This window comes from Chiloscyllium plagiosum, unplaced genomic scaffold, assembly GCF_037043375.1.
Source record: "Chiloscyllium plagiosum isolate Xiang-an unplaced genomic scaffold, Cpla_swu_hap1 HiC_scaffold_19, whole genome shotgun sequence".
In the NCBI taxonomy this organism is placed as follows: domain Eukaryota; kingdom Metazoa; phylum Chordata; class Chondrichthyes; order Orectolobiformes; family Hemiscylliidae; genus Chiloscyllium; species Chiloscyllium plagiosum.
This window is the reverse complement of record NW_028270157.1, coordinates 27,005,028-27,022,829: the sequence shown is the minus strand read 5'-3', so window position 1 is coordinate 27,022,829 and position 17,802 is coordinate 27,005,028. Positions and strand designations below refer to the sequence as shown.

The 17,802-nt window shown below is 43.8% G+C and overlaps 1 protein-coding gene across 2 annotated transcripts in view; it reads left to right on the top strand.

The window, feature by feature from the left end:
- Positions 1 to 561: 561 nt before the first annotated feature.
- The window catches only part of acss3 (acyl-CoA synthetase short chain family member 3), a 64,436-nt gene continuing 47,195 nt past the window's right edge, over positions 562 to 17,802 (top strand). For both annotated transcript variants that reach the window (XM_043709675.2, XM_043709674.2), the window contains exons 1-3: positions 562 to 1,077; positions 13,395 to 13,539; positions 17,330 to 17,518. In XM_043709675.2, the coding sequence (XP_043565610.1) occupies positions 695 to 1,077; positions 13,395 to 13,539; positions 17,330 to 17,518 (717 nt within the window). In that variant the 5' untranslated portion in view covers positions 562 to 694. The remainder of the gene's footprint in view (positions 1,078 to 13,394; positions 13,540 to 17,329; positions 17,519 to 17,802) is intronic.

Sequence of the window (17,802 nt, the reverse complement as noted above, 5' to 3'; positions counted from 1 at the left end):
AAACCATGAGCTCGGTATTTTCGTTCTTGAACACCCTTTTCCTCAGGCGGCTGGAGGTTATGCTAGCTCATAGTGGGCTAACTCATAAAGCACACAGCAGTTGATGTGTCTTACGATCTTATACTCCACAACCACATGATGAAGGAGCAGCACTTTGAAAGCTAGTGCTTCCAAATAAACCTGTTGGACTATACCTGGTGTTGTAACATTTAACTGATCAATAGTATCCCTCGCCACCTGAATTCTGATGTTATAAGTAACATTGATATTGGGTTCAAAGTGGAAATTCAAAACCTCTCCTGTCTGTTTTTTCTGCTCTTCATGAGATTTGGACTACAACACGATTAGGGGCTCTCGGAGACCTTTTTGTATAGAATATGAACACCATAGCCCTTTGCTCGCAGGGTTCAGTCCAAGTGCTTGCTGTGACCAGGTGGTAGGTTGTGCAATCGTTTAACGTTCGAGATACTGACGTTTGGTGCATATGCTCAGAGTAACACCTGTATGCTTTCAGTTTCTGCTTCATCCTGACAAAGTTTCACTGGTCTCGCTGGTGATCACTGCGATGTTCGCTTCCTTTTCTTGTCGCTGGGGGCGGTTCACACGCTGGGGGCGTGTGAAAGGTGACGGCAGCGCTCTTGCAAGCCTGAACTCGGGGTGAAACCGCTCATCCTGAGGGTAAAGTTGGCAGAAAATGCGACTGTGTGCTCTGAAAGTGAACGGGCTGTGTTTGGCGAGGCGGTGGAGAGTTGCAGTGGACCTGGTCCCGGGTGGTCATGCAGTTTGCAGAAATGGCCAGAGTCCCCGGGGAGGAAACGTGGAGCGGCTGAGGGTAGACTTCAGGACAGCGTCAGTTCACTCACCGGCAGCTCACCGGCTTCTCCCAAACGCTCAGATCCGGCGAGGATTTCACCGTTCCGCCGCTTGCACCGTCGATTTCCGGACAAGTTACGAGAGTGCGTTTCGCAAATCTGTCGAGGAACCCGAAGAGTTCTGGAGCGAATGTGCCCAAGGGATCTCATGGTTCAAACCATGGCAAAAGACGCTGGAATTTTCAAATCCACCTTTTGCCCGCTGGTAGGTGAAGTTTCTATCCTGTACTTCACATCCACAGTTTGGTTAAGGATAATATTTCCAGAACCGTGACAAATTGGAGTGAATTCGGCAGACTTGATTCTTTGGATCCACCCGAGGAATGATCCGCAATGTGTAAGAAGGTCTTAAAAGGGTGTCCAATTCTATGTAATTAACTTTGACATCGAAATTTGCATTCCTAGAAATGCAAGGCCGGTAGGCCCATTAGTTTCATGACGCCCTTTCCCCAATATTCCAATGCATTTTTCTCTGTTTCCAAGTGCATGCCTCCCCTTTTAAACCTGTTCGAGATTCTACATTGTCTGGTAGAACCTTTCATGGGCTTAACAAATTTCTGCTCTAAACAAATCTTACAGCACTTCCTTTCATTCTTGTAACGGTATTAGCTGATTGATTTGATTTTGTCAGTAACACATTCTTGCCTCAGAAATCCAACTCTGAGCACATTGAGCTGATGTAGTGCAATTGCAACTCGTTCATTGGTTCACATTTTGTTGTGGTAATGACTGTTACCGACACCACTCCATATACAACTGGAATCCATACAAGTGTGGAATAATAAGGCTGAAAATCCAAAGTTGCTGTCTCTGGTTCTATGCTTTTTCCAAGGCTGTTAAGGATTCTTCACTCAATGAAAATCAGTTGAATTAATGACTGTTTCCACTCATATGCAATTAGTCTCCCTGTAAAAAGCCTTGAAAACGTTGTACCTTGTTGAGTGAGATGTAAGTGTATACTTAACAATGTACCAGCTTCATAATTACAGTTGAACACCCCCCTTGATCTTAAAAGGTGAATTTTCTATTTTACAATGTCAGATTTTGCCACTATAATAACATAAATATAACACTTTTTGTTATTTTAGCTTCTGACTTGATCCAATCCTAATAATTTATATTGCTATTTGAAAATTATGAAATACTTGCTGGTTAAGTTGAGCAACATCATTGCTGCTGTTTCAAACCATTTCTCTTAACTTGGTGCCCCCTGCTCGTAAAAAAAGGGAGAACCATGGTGCAGAAATCGCTCGTGCTTTGTGGGCAGCTGCATTTACTGTCAACTTTTCTTCAGTGCACAGTCTGGGTCAGTAGATTAGTCATGGATTCTTTGATTGTTTTTGGATAGCCTTAAATTTACTGGTAATACATGTCAGCGATTGTCTGCAGACATGCAGCCATTTACCAGGTCAGGCTTCACTCAGCAGTACCTTCAGGTGGCTGCAAGGTGCAGGCTTACCTGTTTGACAGCCAGGCCATCAGTCTGGCTGCAGGGAAGTAGAGGCCATCATGTTTTAAAGGTTTTATCGTTAAATTTCCATTGAGGTAGCCGCACTTCCGGGTTTCCTGAAAGCTATTACCACGCCTGCTAGATTCCTCACCATAAATATCAGCTCATTCATGTCCAATTCAGAATGCACAGTTGCACCTCCTGTCTGCCATTGTATAATGATGTCCAGCAGGGTCGTGGATGAAGAGAATTGCCATATTATCCCCCTTTATGTGCTAGTTGGCTTCTTATTTTCAGCCTGCACCACTGGCTCACAGCAATAGGAAAAAAAAAGTTGTATAAATCTTTCCCTGTTAGTCCACAGCTTCTTCAGTAACAACTGATCAGCTCTGCCCCCTTGTGGTGCCACATGTCTGACTGACTGAACCGTTGAAATTCAGAGGAGGTTTGGCCTACCAACATATGAGCACCTGTCATGTGTGCATGCACTGGTACTGATGAATTAAACTCTGTGAATGTCCAAAAATGTTAGGACAGATTTTGTCATGGCCTTCTAACATACCCTGACATTTTGTCATCACATTCAAAACTATGGGCCGAGGAATGAAAAGTGGGACCAGTGTAGATTTAGTGTATTTTGGCAGTACAGACTCAATGGGCCAAAGGGCCATTCAGAACTATATGATTCTAAGTTTGTACGAAATAGACCTACTGTCTTGTGGATAGCTGAACAAGTTGAAGGCTAAGAGACTGTGACAAACAAAAATCTACAGTGGAGCCCAAAGATGGACTGATGTCTAAATATGTTACTTTTCCAGTACATCCTGTGCCAAGTATAATAATATGCATTTCTTTGGACTTAACCAGTGAGGTGGAGATGGGGACCTTGATGTTTGAGTAACCCAGAGTCTTCACAGATTTGCCCATGTTTGAGATTTTAGTCCAATCTTGCTGCAAAGTATTAACACAAGACAAAAAAACTGCAGATGCTGGAGTCCAAAGTAGACAAGCAGGAGGCTGGAAGAACACAGCAAGCCAGGCTGCATCAGAAGTTGACGTTTCAGATATAACCCTTCAGTATTAGCTCAGCACAGAAGACAGCAGTTACAGGCACTATGGGCTCTTTCTGACTGTGGGAGGGACTCTTGTCTCACTGGTCAACCATGACTAGGGTCAGATGCTGCCTCAGTGGGTGCTAGGACCCTAGAATCTCTACACAAGTGGATGGATTCCATTACATCAGACGTACAAAAGAAAGGTGCCAACTCTTAAGGATTCAAGCTGAAAGGTCAAGATCATGCACATAGGAATGACAGGTGACAGCTGCTCAGTATTGCACATAGGAGAGGTATGATCATCATGGAATTTGATAGGCTAAACAGTGATATAGCTTTCTTATGAGAGACCAGGCTCAATGAGAAGGGACCACTGAAAGTAAAAACATTATTCATTCATCTGATAGCTTTCAGAGGAAAACTGTGAGAAAGGTGCAGCGTTTGCACTCAGGTACTTGCTACTGTTAATGATAGAATCCTCACAACCAGTTCAGAATGTGTTCCCTCCAGTTGCCTTCTTTTTCAAACAGAGTCTATTAATCACGTAAATATCTATTCTCCAAAGTTTTGCCACATTACACAGGTAAAAATCAGTCCTGCAGTGATTAATGCTAACTATCAGCAGAATCCTAAAGTCGAAACATCTTCACCTACAGGGGATTTCAAGACAACAAGAGGTGCACACCATGAGTTGTGATCATCCTTGTAAGCTAAATGAGAATGGAAGTAGCCTACTAGAGCTTTGCTGCTACCATGAGCTTTGTGGAGCTAACATCTTTCAGAACAACCCATATCACACAGTGTTCTGCAACACCCAAGATTAGGGAATTTGCAGTAGATAAACCTGATCGTAATCAACAAACATGAGTTTAAACAGTATTCTTAATGCATACAACCACTGCAAGACTGACTTTGACACATCACTCCCTGATATTGCATGCAAACCTGTGAAGCTTTTTCATTCACAGTGGAAATGCTGTGCTGTCTACTGAGATTAAAAGCAACGGTCACCTGATTCAATTGAAGAAATATCAGTGGCATTCTCACACAGATCGCAGAAGCAAATGAAATATATTTTGCAATAAAAACTAGGCAAAGTAAAGGTCAACCATCTGCTAGATAATACATCAATAACTAATGAGCAGAACATTCAGTTATTCTTAAGCACAGGGAATTCTAGGGTTCAGATGGATCAAAAAGGCAGCAGGTCTCCTCAGCAAAGAAAATTGGTTTGTTAGCAAACAAAGGCAGTGAGATCGTTGCTGACTGCTGAATACAGTTGGAGAGATGGATGGAACTGGAATTTGAACTGAATTGTAATGAGACCACTCATCAAGGTAGCTATAGTCAGCACAGAAAGCCTTCCAGTTATTGCATAGCTGTATATTGAACCCACAGGATAGGAATTTAAAGCTGTCAACCCACTTTCTTTGGACAAAGTTTCAGGTAACGCTGTTACACTATCAGCTTATCAAGCAATGAGGTAAAAACAATGACTGCAGATGCTGGATTCCAGATTCTGGATTAGTGGTGCTGGAAGAGCACAGCAGTTCAGGCAGCATCCAAGGAGCTTCAAAATTGACATTTCGGGCAAAAGCCCTTCATCAGGAATAAAGGCAGTGAGCCTGAAGCATGGAAAGATAAGCTAGAGGAGGGTGGGGGTGGGGAGAAAGTAGCATAGAGTACAATGGATGAGTGGGGGAAGGGATGAAGGTGATAGGTCAGGGAGGAGAGGGTGGAGTGGATAGGTGGAAAAGGAGATAGGCAGGTAGGACAAGTCTGGACAAGTCATGGGGACGATGCGGGCTGGAAGTTTGGAACTAGAGTGAGGTGGGGGAAGGGGAAATGAGGAAACTATTGAAGTCCACATTGATGCCCTGGGGTTGAAGTGTTCCGAGGCGGAAGATGAGGCGTTCTTCCTCCAGGCGTCTGGTGGTGAGGGAGCGGCAGTGAAGGAGGCCCAGGGCCTCCATGTCCTCGGCAGAGTGGGAGGGGGAGTTGAAATGTTGGGCCACGGGGCGGTGTGGTTGATTGGTGCGGGTGTCCCGGAGATGTTCCCTAAAGCGCTCTGTTAGGAGGCGCCCAGTCTCCCCAATGTAGAGGAGACCGCATCGGGAGCAACGGATACAATAAATGATATTAGTGGATGTGCAAGTAAAACTTTGATGGATGTGGAAGGCTCCTTTAGGGCCTTGGATAGAGGTGAGGGAGGAGGTGTGGGCGCAGGTTTTATAGTTCCTGTGGTGGCAGGGGAAAGTGCCAGGATGGGAGGGTGGGTTGTAGGGGGGCGTGGACCTGACCAGGTAGGCACGGAGGGAACGGTCTTTGCGGAAGGCAGAAAGGGGTGGGGAGGGAAATATATTCCTGGTGGTGGGGTCTGTTTGGAGGTGGCGGAAATGTCGGCGGATGATTTGGTTTATGCAAAGGTTGGTAGGGTGGAAGGTGAGCACCAGGGGCGTTCTGTCCTTGTTACGGTTGGAGGGGTGGGGTCTGAGGGCGGAGGTGCGGGATGTAGACGAGATGTATTGGAGGGCATCTTTAACCACGTGGGAAGGGAAAGAAGGAGGCCATCTGGTGTGTTCTGTGGTGGAACTGGTCCTCCTGGGAGCATTTACGGCGGAGGTAGAGGAATTGGGAATACGGGATGGCATTTTTGCAAGAGGTAGGGTGGGAAGAGGTGTAATCCAGGTAGCTGTGGGAGTTGGTGGGTTTGTAAAAGGTGTCAGTGTCAAGAAGGTCGTCATTAATGGAGATGGAGAGGTCCAGGAAGGGGAAGGAGGTGTCAGAGATGGTCCAGGTAAATTTAAGGTCAGGGTGGAATGTGTTGGTGAAGTTGATGAATTGCTCAACCTCCTCGCGGGAGCACGAGGTGGCGCCAATGCAGTCATCAATGTAGCGGAGGAAGAGGTGGGGAGTGGTGCCGGTGTAATTACGGAAGATCAACTGCTCTACCTAGCCAACAAAGAGACAGGCATAGCTGGGGCCCATACGTGTACCCATGGCTACCCCTTTGGTCTGGAGGAAGTGGGAGGATTCAAAGGAGAAATTGTTAAGGGTGAGGACCAGTTCGGCCAAACGAATGAGAGTGTTGGTGGAAGGGTACTGTTAGGGACGTCTGGAGAGGAAAAAACGGAGGGCTTGGAGGCCCTGGTCATGGCGGATGGAGGTGTAGAGGGATTGGATATCTATGGTGAAGATGAGGCATTGGGGGCCGGGGAAACTGAAGTCTTGAAGGAGGTGGAGGGCGTGGGTGGTGTCTTGAACGTATATGGGGAGTTCCTGGACTAGGGGGTTAGGACAGTATCGAGGTAGGTAGAGATGAGTTCAGTGGGGCAGGAGCATGCTGAGACAATGGGTCGGCCAGGGTGGTCAGGCTTGTGGATCTTGGGAAGGAGATAGAACCGGGCAGTGCGGGGTTCCTGGACTATGAGGTTGGAAGCTGTGGGTGGAAGATCTTCTGAAGTGATGAGGTTCTGTATGGTCTGGGAGATGATGGTTTGATGATAGGGGGTGGGGTCATGGTTGAGGGGGCAGTAGGAAGAGGTGTCCTTGAGTTGGCGTTTGGCTTCAGCGGTGTAGAGGTCAGTGCGCCAGACTACCACTGCGTCCCCTTCATCGCAGGCTTGATGGTGAGGTTGGGATTGGAGCAGAGGGATTGGAGGACTGCACGTTGTGAGGGTGAGAGGTTGGAGTGGGGGAGGGGGGTAGACATGTTGAGGCGGTTAATGAAGAGGTTGAGGGCAGGTAATAGGCCAGTGCGGGGTGTCCAGGTGGATGCAGTGTGTTGGAGGTGGGCGAAGGGGTCCTCGGAAGGTGGGCGGGAATCCTGATTGTGAAAGTAAGCTCGGAGGCGGAGACGATGGAAGAATTGTTCGACGTCACGGCGTGTATTAAATTCATTGATGCGTGGACGGAGGGGGATGAAGGTGAGTCCTTTGCTGAGGACTGATCGTTTTCCTCAGTGAGGGGGAGATCTGGGGGGAAGGTGAAAACTCGGCAGGGCTGGGAGCTGGGATCTGGTGTGGGTGTGGAGCTGGGAGTGGGGGCGGAACCTGTAACTGGAGTGGGTGTGATGGTGGGGGGGAATGGGGGTGGAGTCATGAGCAGGGGTAGTGTTCCCCTCAGGGTTCTGGGGGGTGGGGATAGTGACAGTGGGGTCTGTGGGGGGCATGTCAGCAGAATGCAGGTGAGTGGCGCTGGTGGGGGCGGAAGTGGTGGTGACCACGGCAGTAGGGGTGGCGGAAGTCACTGAGCATGTGGCATCAGCGATGATGTGAGGGGCGGAAGTGATGTCACATGTGATGCATGAGGAATTGTGAGGGGTGGAAGTGGTTGTGGGAGTGGCCATGATGGGGGTGGAAGTAACATCATCAAGCAATGAAACTGGCGTTTCTGCATGACCTGCGCAAATTATTCCGTCCCACTCCTATATGGAGAGGGCAGTGCTTTTGGATGTGAATTATACCAAGATAATGGCACTGTACAAGACTAAAGACAACTCAGCAATTGCAATAACTGTTGAGAAATCTCCCTACTGGCATCATGGAAAACGTATTTGTTTGTGTTGACCTTATCAACCACAGATCCTGACTAAATGTATCCCTCTCAAATCCCAGTGTGGTTTCAGAAGGAGAAAATCCACACTTGACATGATCTTTTCAATCTAGCAACAGCAAAATGAATGCTGCAACAAAGATGATCACTACATATTGTCTTTACTGATCTCTCCAATGCATTAGAGCACATGAGCAGAGGGACAGTCTGTTTAAGCAGCTGGAAAATGTTGGCTGTTCACTGAAGCTGGTCATTGTGATCTCGTTTTTCAGGGGCAACATGATGGGTACGATTAGCCAAAATGGGGCAACATCAGAATACTGGGTTGTGACATTCTTTGGCATATTTGTTGCATTACTGCTTTCAGCTGTCTAATGTACCAGAACTGATAGAACTGTTCAGCCTTGCTCATCTGACATCCAAGGCAAAGGTGAGCCAAGTCCTCAGCATAGACCAAGAGCATTCCATATCAAGAATCTTTCAGTAACAAATAGACAACTCTCTCATTGTCTTCCTGAAACCAAACTCTTTCCAGGCAATGTCAATATGTGTTGCTACATTACCATCTTCCTGAAGAAGGGCTTATGCCCGAAACGTTGATTCTCCTGCTCCTCGGATGCTGCCTGGCCTGCTGTGTTTTTCCAGTACCACATTTTTCAACTCTGGTCTCCAGCATCTGCAGTTCTCACTTTCTCCTATATTACCATCTATCAGCATTGACAAAGTGATGCTGCAGCTAGTTGTTTGCTTCACACATCAAGACTCCACATTTACCAGCAATCTGACTTTGATGATAAAATCAACATAGCTGTTGCAACTTTTGCAATGTCTCTGACCAAGCTGTGTGAGAGTGTGTGGAACAGGAACATGACAGGTAACACAAACTGTGAGTCTGTTAATCCTGCATCCTCAGCATACTATGACAGTGGTGAGACACAGAGAACATACGGTAGGCAGGGAAAAAAAGGTTGAACACTTTTCACCTTTGTCTTGAATATACCTCTAGAAGACCATAAGAATAGGAGCAGGAGTATCCCCTCAAATCTGCTTCGTCATTCAATAAGATCATGGCTGATCCATCATCTCTTGATGCATCTCCCTACATTTGAGGTGGTATGTGTTAATTCCATCAAAGTATACTCATTGTAAAGCCAATAATGAATGTGACCCATCATTGCAAATGCCATCTGAATGATAGGCCATATACCAAATACCTTCTGTAAAGTGAACTGGCCACTGGGTCACAGTCTTCTGGGCATTCACACTTTGACTAACAAGGACATTTTAAAAACAAAAAGATTTTCATGAGATTTGGGTCTCACTCTCTGGATACCAGCATTTATTGTTTGCGTCTCAGTAGTCTTGAGAAGATGGTAGTGAGCTGCCACTTTGAACCATTGTTGTCTTATTATTATAGATACACCCACAGTGCTGTTAGGAAGGGAGTTCCAAGAATTTGAACCAATGCTAGACAATGAATGGTGATATTGGTCCATGTCAAGTGTGGCATGAAATACTACTTGTATGTGGTGATAGCATTTCCATGCATTAGCTACCCTTGACTTTTGAAATGACATGGGTCGGAGCTTGGAAGATGCAATTGAAGAAATATTGTTTCACTGGAGTGCATTTTTAAAAAATGGTACACATTGTTGCCACTCTGCATGAAATGCAAATAATGGGCATTGACCCTACTAACTGGGAGATTGACTCCAATAATAACACTGATTCCTGGAGGTTAACTCTTTGGAAAGGAGTTGAAAGAGGTGAGAAGAAATGAAGAGCCCTGCTGGCTGACAAGTGAGCCCAGATTAAACAGAGGCCACTGAATCATGCATCTTCTCAGCCCATAGTCTTCTCACCATGCCTGAGTGGAACTCCTGAGCTTCACCAGGTGATGTGACCCAAGAGCTGACTGGAGCAGCACAAACCATTATTTTGTGAAATGGAAGGCTGTCATTTCCAATTCAATACTAATCATTGCAGGAGCCATCCAGATTCTCACATTACTTATGAATTGACAAGAACTGCTAGACTCCAAATAATATCTAAAGCAACCTCAAACTTAACAGAATTACACCTCTGTAGTTGGGATCGGGCACTTGAGTTCTTATTTGAGTAACCCACACTTTCCTCCTCCTAAGAACTGTGAAAAAGTAACACTTCAGTTTTGAGCTGAAATGTGCTGTTTGACTTGAATCTACCATCAATATCTTTCAAAAGAAGAAATGGGCAAGACCTAGGGATAACAAATAATTTGGAGAATGTAGATTGATGACTAGCCTAAACGAGATACAGTCAATATGTCTCCATTTCAGGTTCAGATAAACAGGAAGCTATCACAATGTCTTATGCTTGAAGCAGTGTCAACAACATAATAACTATCTTGTAAAATTAATACATGTAATGAGTTTTTGATGAAGGCAGAGAAGTTGTCCCCTTACCTAAAATGATGTCCTTAGTGAACTTGTCACATGACTAAAATTTTTATACTCTTGAACAAAGGTTTAATTAAACATTTTCTGCAACCCTGCTGCAGTCTGATTTAAAAATCTGGTCTGCTGTTAATTTCAATCTGCTAAGGATCTAAGGTCTGCTAACGTCACAGCCCGGCAATGTTTTTCTAAACCTTGGGGCATCTCTTCTCCTTGAGTGGTGTCTCAGTATTTGTGGAAATCAGACAATTGCACCCACTAAGGAGAGGCGTGGCACTGTTATGCTTTGGCAAGTGTATCCAACCAGGGCTACAAGGATTTAGACGTAGGATTTCCTCCATTAACTTTGACTGTGTGGTCTCCCTAACAAATGAAATGTTTGTTGCTCCGGTCCTTCCAGCAGCATGGACTGGGGTTTTGAGCCTGGTTTCTGTGGTGGCGCTAACTGCCTGGGTACTCTGCTGCTGAACTCTATCTCTCACCATGGTATGGCATGTGGAGGTTTTTAGATTAGGTGGATGACTTCAATAAATTCCCTTGTTTTGGTTACCCATTTGTCCCTTCACATGGGGTTTGAGGATTTTCTGAGTGCATTTTTCCCTTATCTGATTTAGGCTGCTCTGATTCATGAATCTCTTTCTCCCAATCCCAGACCAACCTCCTTATCACCCAGTCCTCTTGTGTGGGTGTTTTTTCTAGGATCAAAATGTTTGTAGGCAATCCTTGCTGTCGCAGTGATATGAGAGACAAGCATTTGCATCCAATTTAACATCTTTGATAGTGTCAGTGCAATCCGAGCTAGGTTACTGAAGGCTCCTATGAACTGTGTCCATGGGCCCCAGGCAAATGTGGTTGCATGGTGCGCTCCCTTTTCACTGCCTACACTGAATTACACCCTTCATGAGGTCCCCCCATGGTATCCTATAGCAGATGGGATTGTCGTTTTCATGACCTGAGCTCCCTTCCTCCCACATTCTGAGGACTGGGTAAGGTAGAATAAATTTTGGGGCTCAGGCACATAAACATCAATTTTATCTCCTTAGTATCATCGAGCTATGGACGAGATGACCAAGAAATGCAAAAACCTACAGGTTGTGCTCAGAGTTGCCTTGCTAGGGAGGTGTAAAGTGCAAGGCCTCAGGCACTGGCCAGAAATCAAGTTTGATTGAAAATTCTCCAATACACAATCCTTAGGCTTGTTGTGACCTGTTCCCCCTAAACCTGTGTGACCTCTTTGATCCTGGATTCCACTGTTCTCTGGAGCAAAAAGCTGCTGTTTAGTTTGGCCAATTTCCTGTCAGGTCCAGTTTCTTCAGCTGTGGGTCAATTCAGAATGTTCAATTTTGGGCCACTTAACCAGATATTATTTCTTTTAGATTAGATTACTTACAGTGTGGAAACAGGCCTTTCGGCACAACAAATCCACGCCGACCCTCTGAATAGCAACCCACCCAGACCCCTACATTTACCCCTTCACCTCACACTACGGGCAATTTAGCATGGCCAATTCACCTAACCTGCACATCTTTGGACTGTGGGAGCAACCCGGAGCACCCGGAGGAAACCCACGCAGACACGGGGAGAATGTGCAAACTCCACACAGACAGTTGCCTGAGGCGGGAAATGAACCCGGGTCTCTGGCGCTGTGAGGCAGCAGAGCTAACCACTGAGCCACTGTGCCGCCCCTGTTGTGTTTAAATCTCCTCCAGCCCTCCAATCTCTTTCCCTGAAGCTTTCTGCTCCTCTGATTTCGGTTTCTGGTGTTATATTCATCTCATTTTACCCTAGTATGGGGTAACAATAATAAAAAAAAGTTAAAAATCTCTAAATGGTTCATATTTAAAAATTTCCAGATGTTAGCTGTTGGCTTGGTCACTGAGACAGCACACCTCTTTTTTTTCCCAACTTATCTCGTTTTCCTTGTTACTTGTAGGAGAAAAGTATGCAAAATAATTGAAAGTCAGAAAAGCGAATACAAAGCTTTAACCTTGTGAGAACAGGGCCATTGTGTTCTTAGACATTATAAGGAGGTGTAAGCATCCTTCAAGCTCACATATAGTGTCCAATAAATTTGTTTCTTATTTCCTCAGTCACTTGCATACCCTCCCCATGCATGAGGTGAGATGGCAGTGGTTCATTATAACACACACTGAGATTCTTGGTATGTGCAATCATGTTTTAAGAGACGTTATCCTGCATGAATTATAAAATACTCAACTTTTTATGATACTTATAAAGTCTTGTGCTTGAAGTGGAGGTAGCAACATATCCCAGTCTAATGCCTCAATTTAGTTAAGCCATACTGAATTCCTTATGTTGTCCACTCTGGCATTCTCTGAAATAGGCACTGGTTGTGTCAGTGAGTTTCAGGAGGTAATTGTGTTGGTGAAGCACGTTATGTGTTTGAACAACAAATGTAATTTACTGGTCAAATGACAAGCTTAGTGGCATCTTCAGCTGTGCACTAGGGGCCTCCAATCTAAAAACACTCTTGCAAGCTTAATTTTTTCTGTGGAGTGATATGAGAGTATGTCAAACATTAACATCAAGACTCAAGATAAAATCTTGCAGTATAGAAGGAGGAGTTCACACCTCTCATTGGTGCTGTGCTGTAGGACTGCACCTGACGACACATCATTAGGGAGACCTGCTGGCTGAAGTGCAGACAGAGGGTTAACAGAGCTTGGGACCTTGGTTATGGTAATTCACTATGTTGGGATACAGTAATGCAAAACTTGCAAAATCTTACCACTGTCCAGTGGCCTTTTATGTAGGAGCTGGAATGTCCAAAAGCAGGTAAATAATGGGGGCTGGCAGGAGTGATGAAGATGTCTCACAAGGTAAATGCCACAGTTTATTTTCCATTCATTCCACTCAAGCAGTGGCAGATATTGTCCTAAGTATAAAAACACAAACATTAACTGTAGCATTTCACTGACAACACTATGATGGAACACCTCCCAGTCATTTATTCTATGCAATTTATGTTAAAGTGAACAAAATCCTGTGTTTCTGCTATATGTTCCAGGTTTGTTGATGGTGAAATAAATGTATGCTACAATGCATTAGATCGCCATGTTGAAAATGGACTGGGAGATCAAATTGCCATCATTCATGACAGTCCTGTTACTGACACCAAAGAGATAATTACCTATAAAGAAGCCCTGGAAAAGGTAATACAGAATATGTTGTACCATGATGCTATTGTCATTGTCTTTTGAAGTTTGCCTCAAGGTTCCTTCAAGACAGACCTCATGCTAATACTATTTTGAAGAAAGTAGTTGACCACTTGTGCTATTCTGTAAACAATTTAAAGATCCTGAGTTGAACATACCACTTTTAGTCTTTGGTACTACTTTGGAAAGAGCAAAACCATATAGGTATGCTCACTCGATACGGAGGAGTGTTGGCTTTGCTGAGATGAAGTACTCTTGAGGAAGTAAACTCGTCCCTTAAATTGCTATAATTGTCTGTGTTCCCTCTGTGTCCATGTAATTGAAAAGATATAGGACATTGATGAGAATGGAGCTCATTTATTGTTTATATAAATCATTCTGTACTCTGTTGAGCCTGCCTTGAATATTTCTCCCAGCTTATTCTTACATATCTGCCCCTGTGATTGTAACAACTCTTTCAGGTAATTTCGATTTTCCTCTGGAAAATAATTTATCCAAATTTTTGAGAACTTCCTCATTGTCCAATTTAATTTGAAGAATGTCCAATTCAGAAGCATCTGAACTCGGTTTTCCACTATGTTATAACGAGTAACACATTCTCGTTACAACATAGTGACAGGGTAGTTGTTTTGGGGGCCTTTAACTTTCCAAATATTGACTGGGAATACTATAGTTCAAGTACTTTAGATGGGTCAGTTTTTGTCCAATATGGATTTCCTGATACAGTGTATAGACAGGCCAACAAGGGGCGAGGCCACATTAGACTTGGTATTGGGTAATGAACCAGGCCAGGTGTTAGATTTGGAGGTAGGTGAGCACTTTGGTGATAGTGACCACAATTTGGTTAGGTTTACTGTAGTGATGGAAAGGGATAGGCATATACCACAGGACAAGAGTTATAACTGGGAGAAAGGAAATTACAATGCGATTAGGCAATATTTAGGATGCATAGGATAGGGAAGGAAACTGCAGGGAATGGGCATAATAGAAATGTGGAGCTTATTCAAGGACCAGCTACTGTGGGTCCTTGATAAGTGTATACCTGTCAAGCAGGGAGGAAGTTATCGAGCACAGGAATGTTGGTTTACTAAGAAAGTTGAATCTCTTGTCAAGAGGAAAAAGAAGGCTTATGTTAGGAGGAGATGTGATGGCTCAGTTCGGTTGCTTAAGAGTTACAAGTTGCCAGGAAAGACCTAAAAAGAGAGCTAAGAAGAGCCGGGAGGAGACATGAGAAGTCATTGGCGGATAGGATCCAGGAAAACCCTAAGGCTTTCTATAGCTATTATCAGGAATAAACAAATGACTAGAGTAAGATTAGGGCCAATCAAGCATAGTGGGAAGTTGTGCATGGAGTCAGAGGAGATAGGATAAGTGCTAAATGAATATTTTTCATCAGTATTCACACTAGAAAAAGACAATGTGCTTGAGGAGAATACTGAGGTCCAGGGTACTGGACAAGATGAGATTGAGGTGCATAAGGAGGAGGTGTTAGCAACTCTGGAAAGTGTAACAATACATAAATCCCCTGGGCCAGATGAGATTCATCCTAGGGTTCCATGGGAAGCCAGGGAGGCGATTGTTGAGCCTTTGGCTTTGATCTTTATGTCGGTCATTGTCTACAGGAATAGTGCCAGAAGACTGGAGGAAGCAAATATTGTTCCCTTGTTCAAGAAGGGGAGTAGAGTGGAAATTATAGACTGGTGAGCCTGACTTCAGTTGTGGGTAAAGTGTTAGAATGGGTTATAAGAGAGAGGATTTACAATCATCTAGCGATGAATAAGTTGATTAGGGTTAATTAACAAGTTTTGTGAAGGGTAGGTCATGCCTCACAAACCTTATTGAGTTATTTGAGAAGGTAACCAAATAGGTGGATGAGGGAAAAGTGGTTGATGTGGTACATATGGATTTCAATAAGTTGCTTGATAAAGTTCCCCAAGATAGGGTATTGCACAAAATATGGAGGCATGGGATTGAGGGTGATTTAGCAGTTTGGATCAGAAATTGGCTAGCTGAATGAAGACAGAGGGTGGAGGTTGATGGGAAATATTCACCTGAAGTTCAGTTACTAATGGGGTACCGCAAGGATTGTTTTTGGGTCCACTGTTGTTTGTCATTTATATAAATGACCTGGATGAGGGCATAGAAGGATGGATTAGTAAATTTGCGGATGACACTAAGGTCAGTAGAGTTGTGGATAGTGACGAAGGATGTTGTAGGTTACAGAGAGACATAGATAAGCTGCAGAGCTGGGCTGAGAGGAGGCAAATGGAGTTTTCACTTACCATCTGAGGACTTTTCTTTTCCCCAATTTCTGATTCTCAAATTGAAGTTGATGTTGTAAGCCACAGTTTAATTTATGAACCAGCTCATAATCATCTGCCATTTCTGCTGCTAATTTTTCAATCTTAATGCTCTGCTGTTCCATATGTCTACCTTAGGAAGTGAATTTTGAACTTAAACTGGGAAAATCTGCAAATAGGAAAAACAACTGAAGAACAGTGGGGGATGTTTAAAGAATCATTTAAACCAATACAAAAGCCAATACAAATACCTCAAACAGGAAAAGAAATCCGTAGAAAAAAAGCCATGGAGAACAAATGAGATATGGGACAGCATACAACTAAGAGAAGGGGCTTACAAAACTGTAAAAAGCTGCACAGATCGTGCTGAATGGGAAAGGTACAAAGGTGAAGGAAACTTGCAAGGGACAACAAAATCAATAAGAAAACATTATCGTTACATAAAGGGAAAGGATGTCGTCAGAAATAATGTTGGCCCACTAAAGACTGAAAGTGGGGATATTGTCAAATCTATTGGGAAATAGCAGACGTGTTGAATAATTACTTTGCCTCCATAATTACAGTAGAAATGAGGTTAGCTTGCTGGAAATCCTGAAGAAATTAATAGCGGATCAGAAACAAGGACAAAAATATATACTTGCCTTTTGATTTTGAATGTATATCATTTAAATATTTATTGCTGTGTTTGGGCATAGAAATGTGATGAGATGTTATACTTTTGCACAATTGTTCAATTTCTTATGCTAAAACTGGAAAATATAGTAAACGTTAACTTGATTAGCACTAGAGTCATAACGTTGTACAGCACAGAAACAGACCCTTTGGTCCAACTCATTCATACTGACTAGATATCCTAACCTAGTCTAGTCCCATTTGCCAGAATTTGGCCCATGTCCCTCAAAACCCTTGCTATTCATATACCCATCCAGATGTCTTTAAACAATGTTAGTGTACCAACCTCCACCACCTACTCTGGCAGCTCATTCCATTCACGCACCATGAAAAAAGTTTCCCCTTAGGTCCCTTTTAAATCTTTCTCCTCTACCTTAAACCTATGCCCTCCTAGTTTTGGACTTCCCCCACTCTGGGGAAAAGACCTTGGCTATTCACCCCATCCATACTTCTCAGTCTCAGTCGCTCCAGGGAAATTAGTCCTAAAATGTTTCAACCTCTCCCTATAGCTCAAACCCTGCAACCCTAGCAACATCCTTGTAAATCTTTTATGAACCCTTTCAAGTTTCACAATATCCTTCCTATAGCAGGGAGACCAGAAATAAATGCAGTATTCCAATAGTGGCCTAACCAATGCCCTGTACATGACTTCCCAACTCCAACACTCGATGCTATGATCATGAAAGGCAAGCATACCAAATGCCTGTTTTATAGAGTAAGAATAAAAATTTAATGGTATTTTCTTACAACAGTGTAACTGCCATTTTTCACTGAATGTAATTGTTGGTATTGTATATTGTTTTGAAATGTTATAGGTTTCGCGATTGGCTGCTGTCCTAGTACAACATGGAGTCAAAAAGGGTGATCGTATTGCCATTTATATGCCAATGATTCCACAAGCGATATACACAATGTTGGCTTGTGCTAGAATTGGAGCAATACACAGTTTGATATTTGGTGGCTTCGCATCAAAGGAGCTGTCTACTCGTATTAACCATGCGAAGGTAAAATTAAGAAGAACCAATGTGGAAAATCATACTCATACAAAATGAATTCCAGTATAAGCAAATGGTGGATTCAAATATGGGATAAAATTTGGATCAAGGACAGCTGCAGTGCTGTAATGTTCATTCTTTAGACTAAAAGAAAAGACTGTTGAATTGAAATCAGGCATGATGGCTCCACTGAGTTAGCACTGCTGCCTCACAGTACCAGGGTCCCAGGTTCGATTCCAGCCTCAGGGGCCTGTCTGTGTGGAGTTTGCACATTCTCCCCGTGTCTGCGTGGG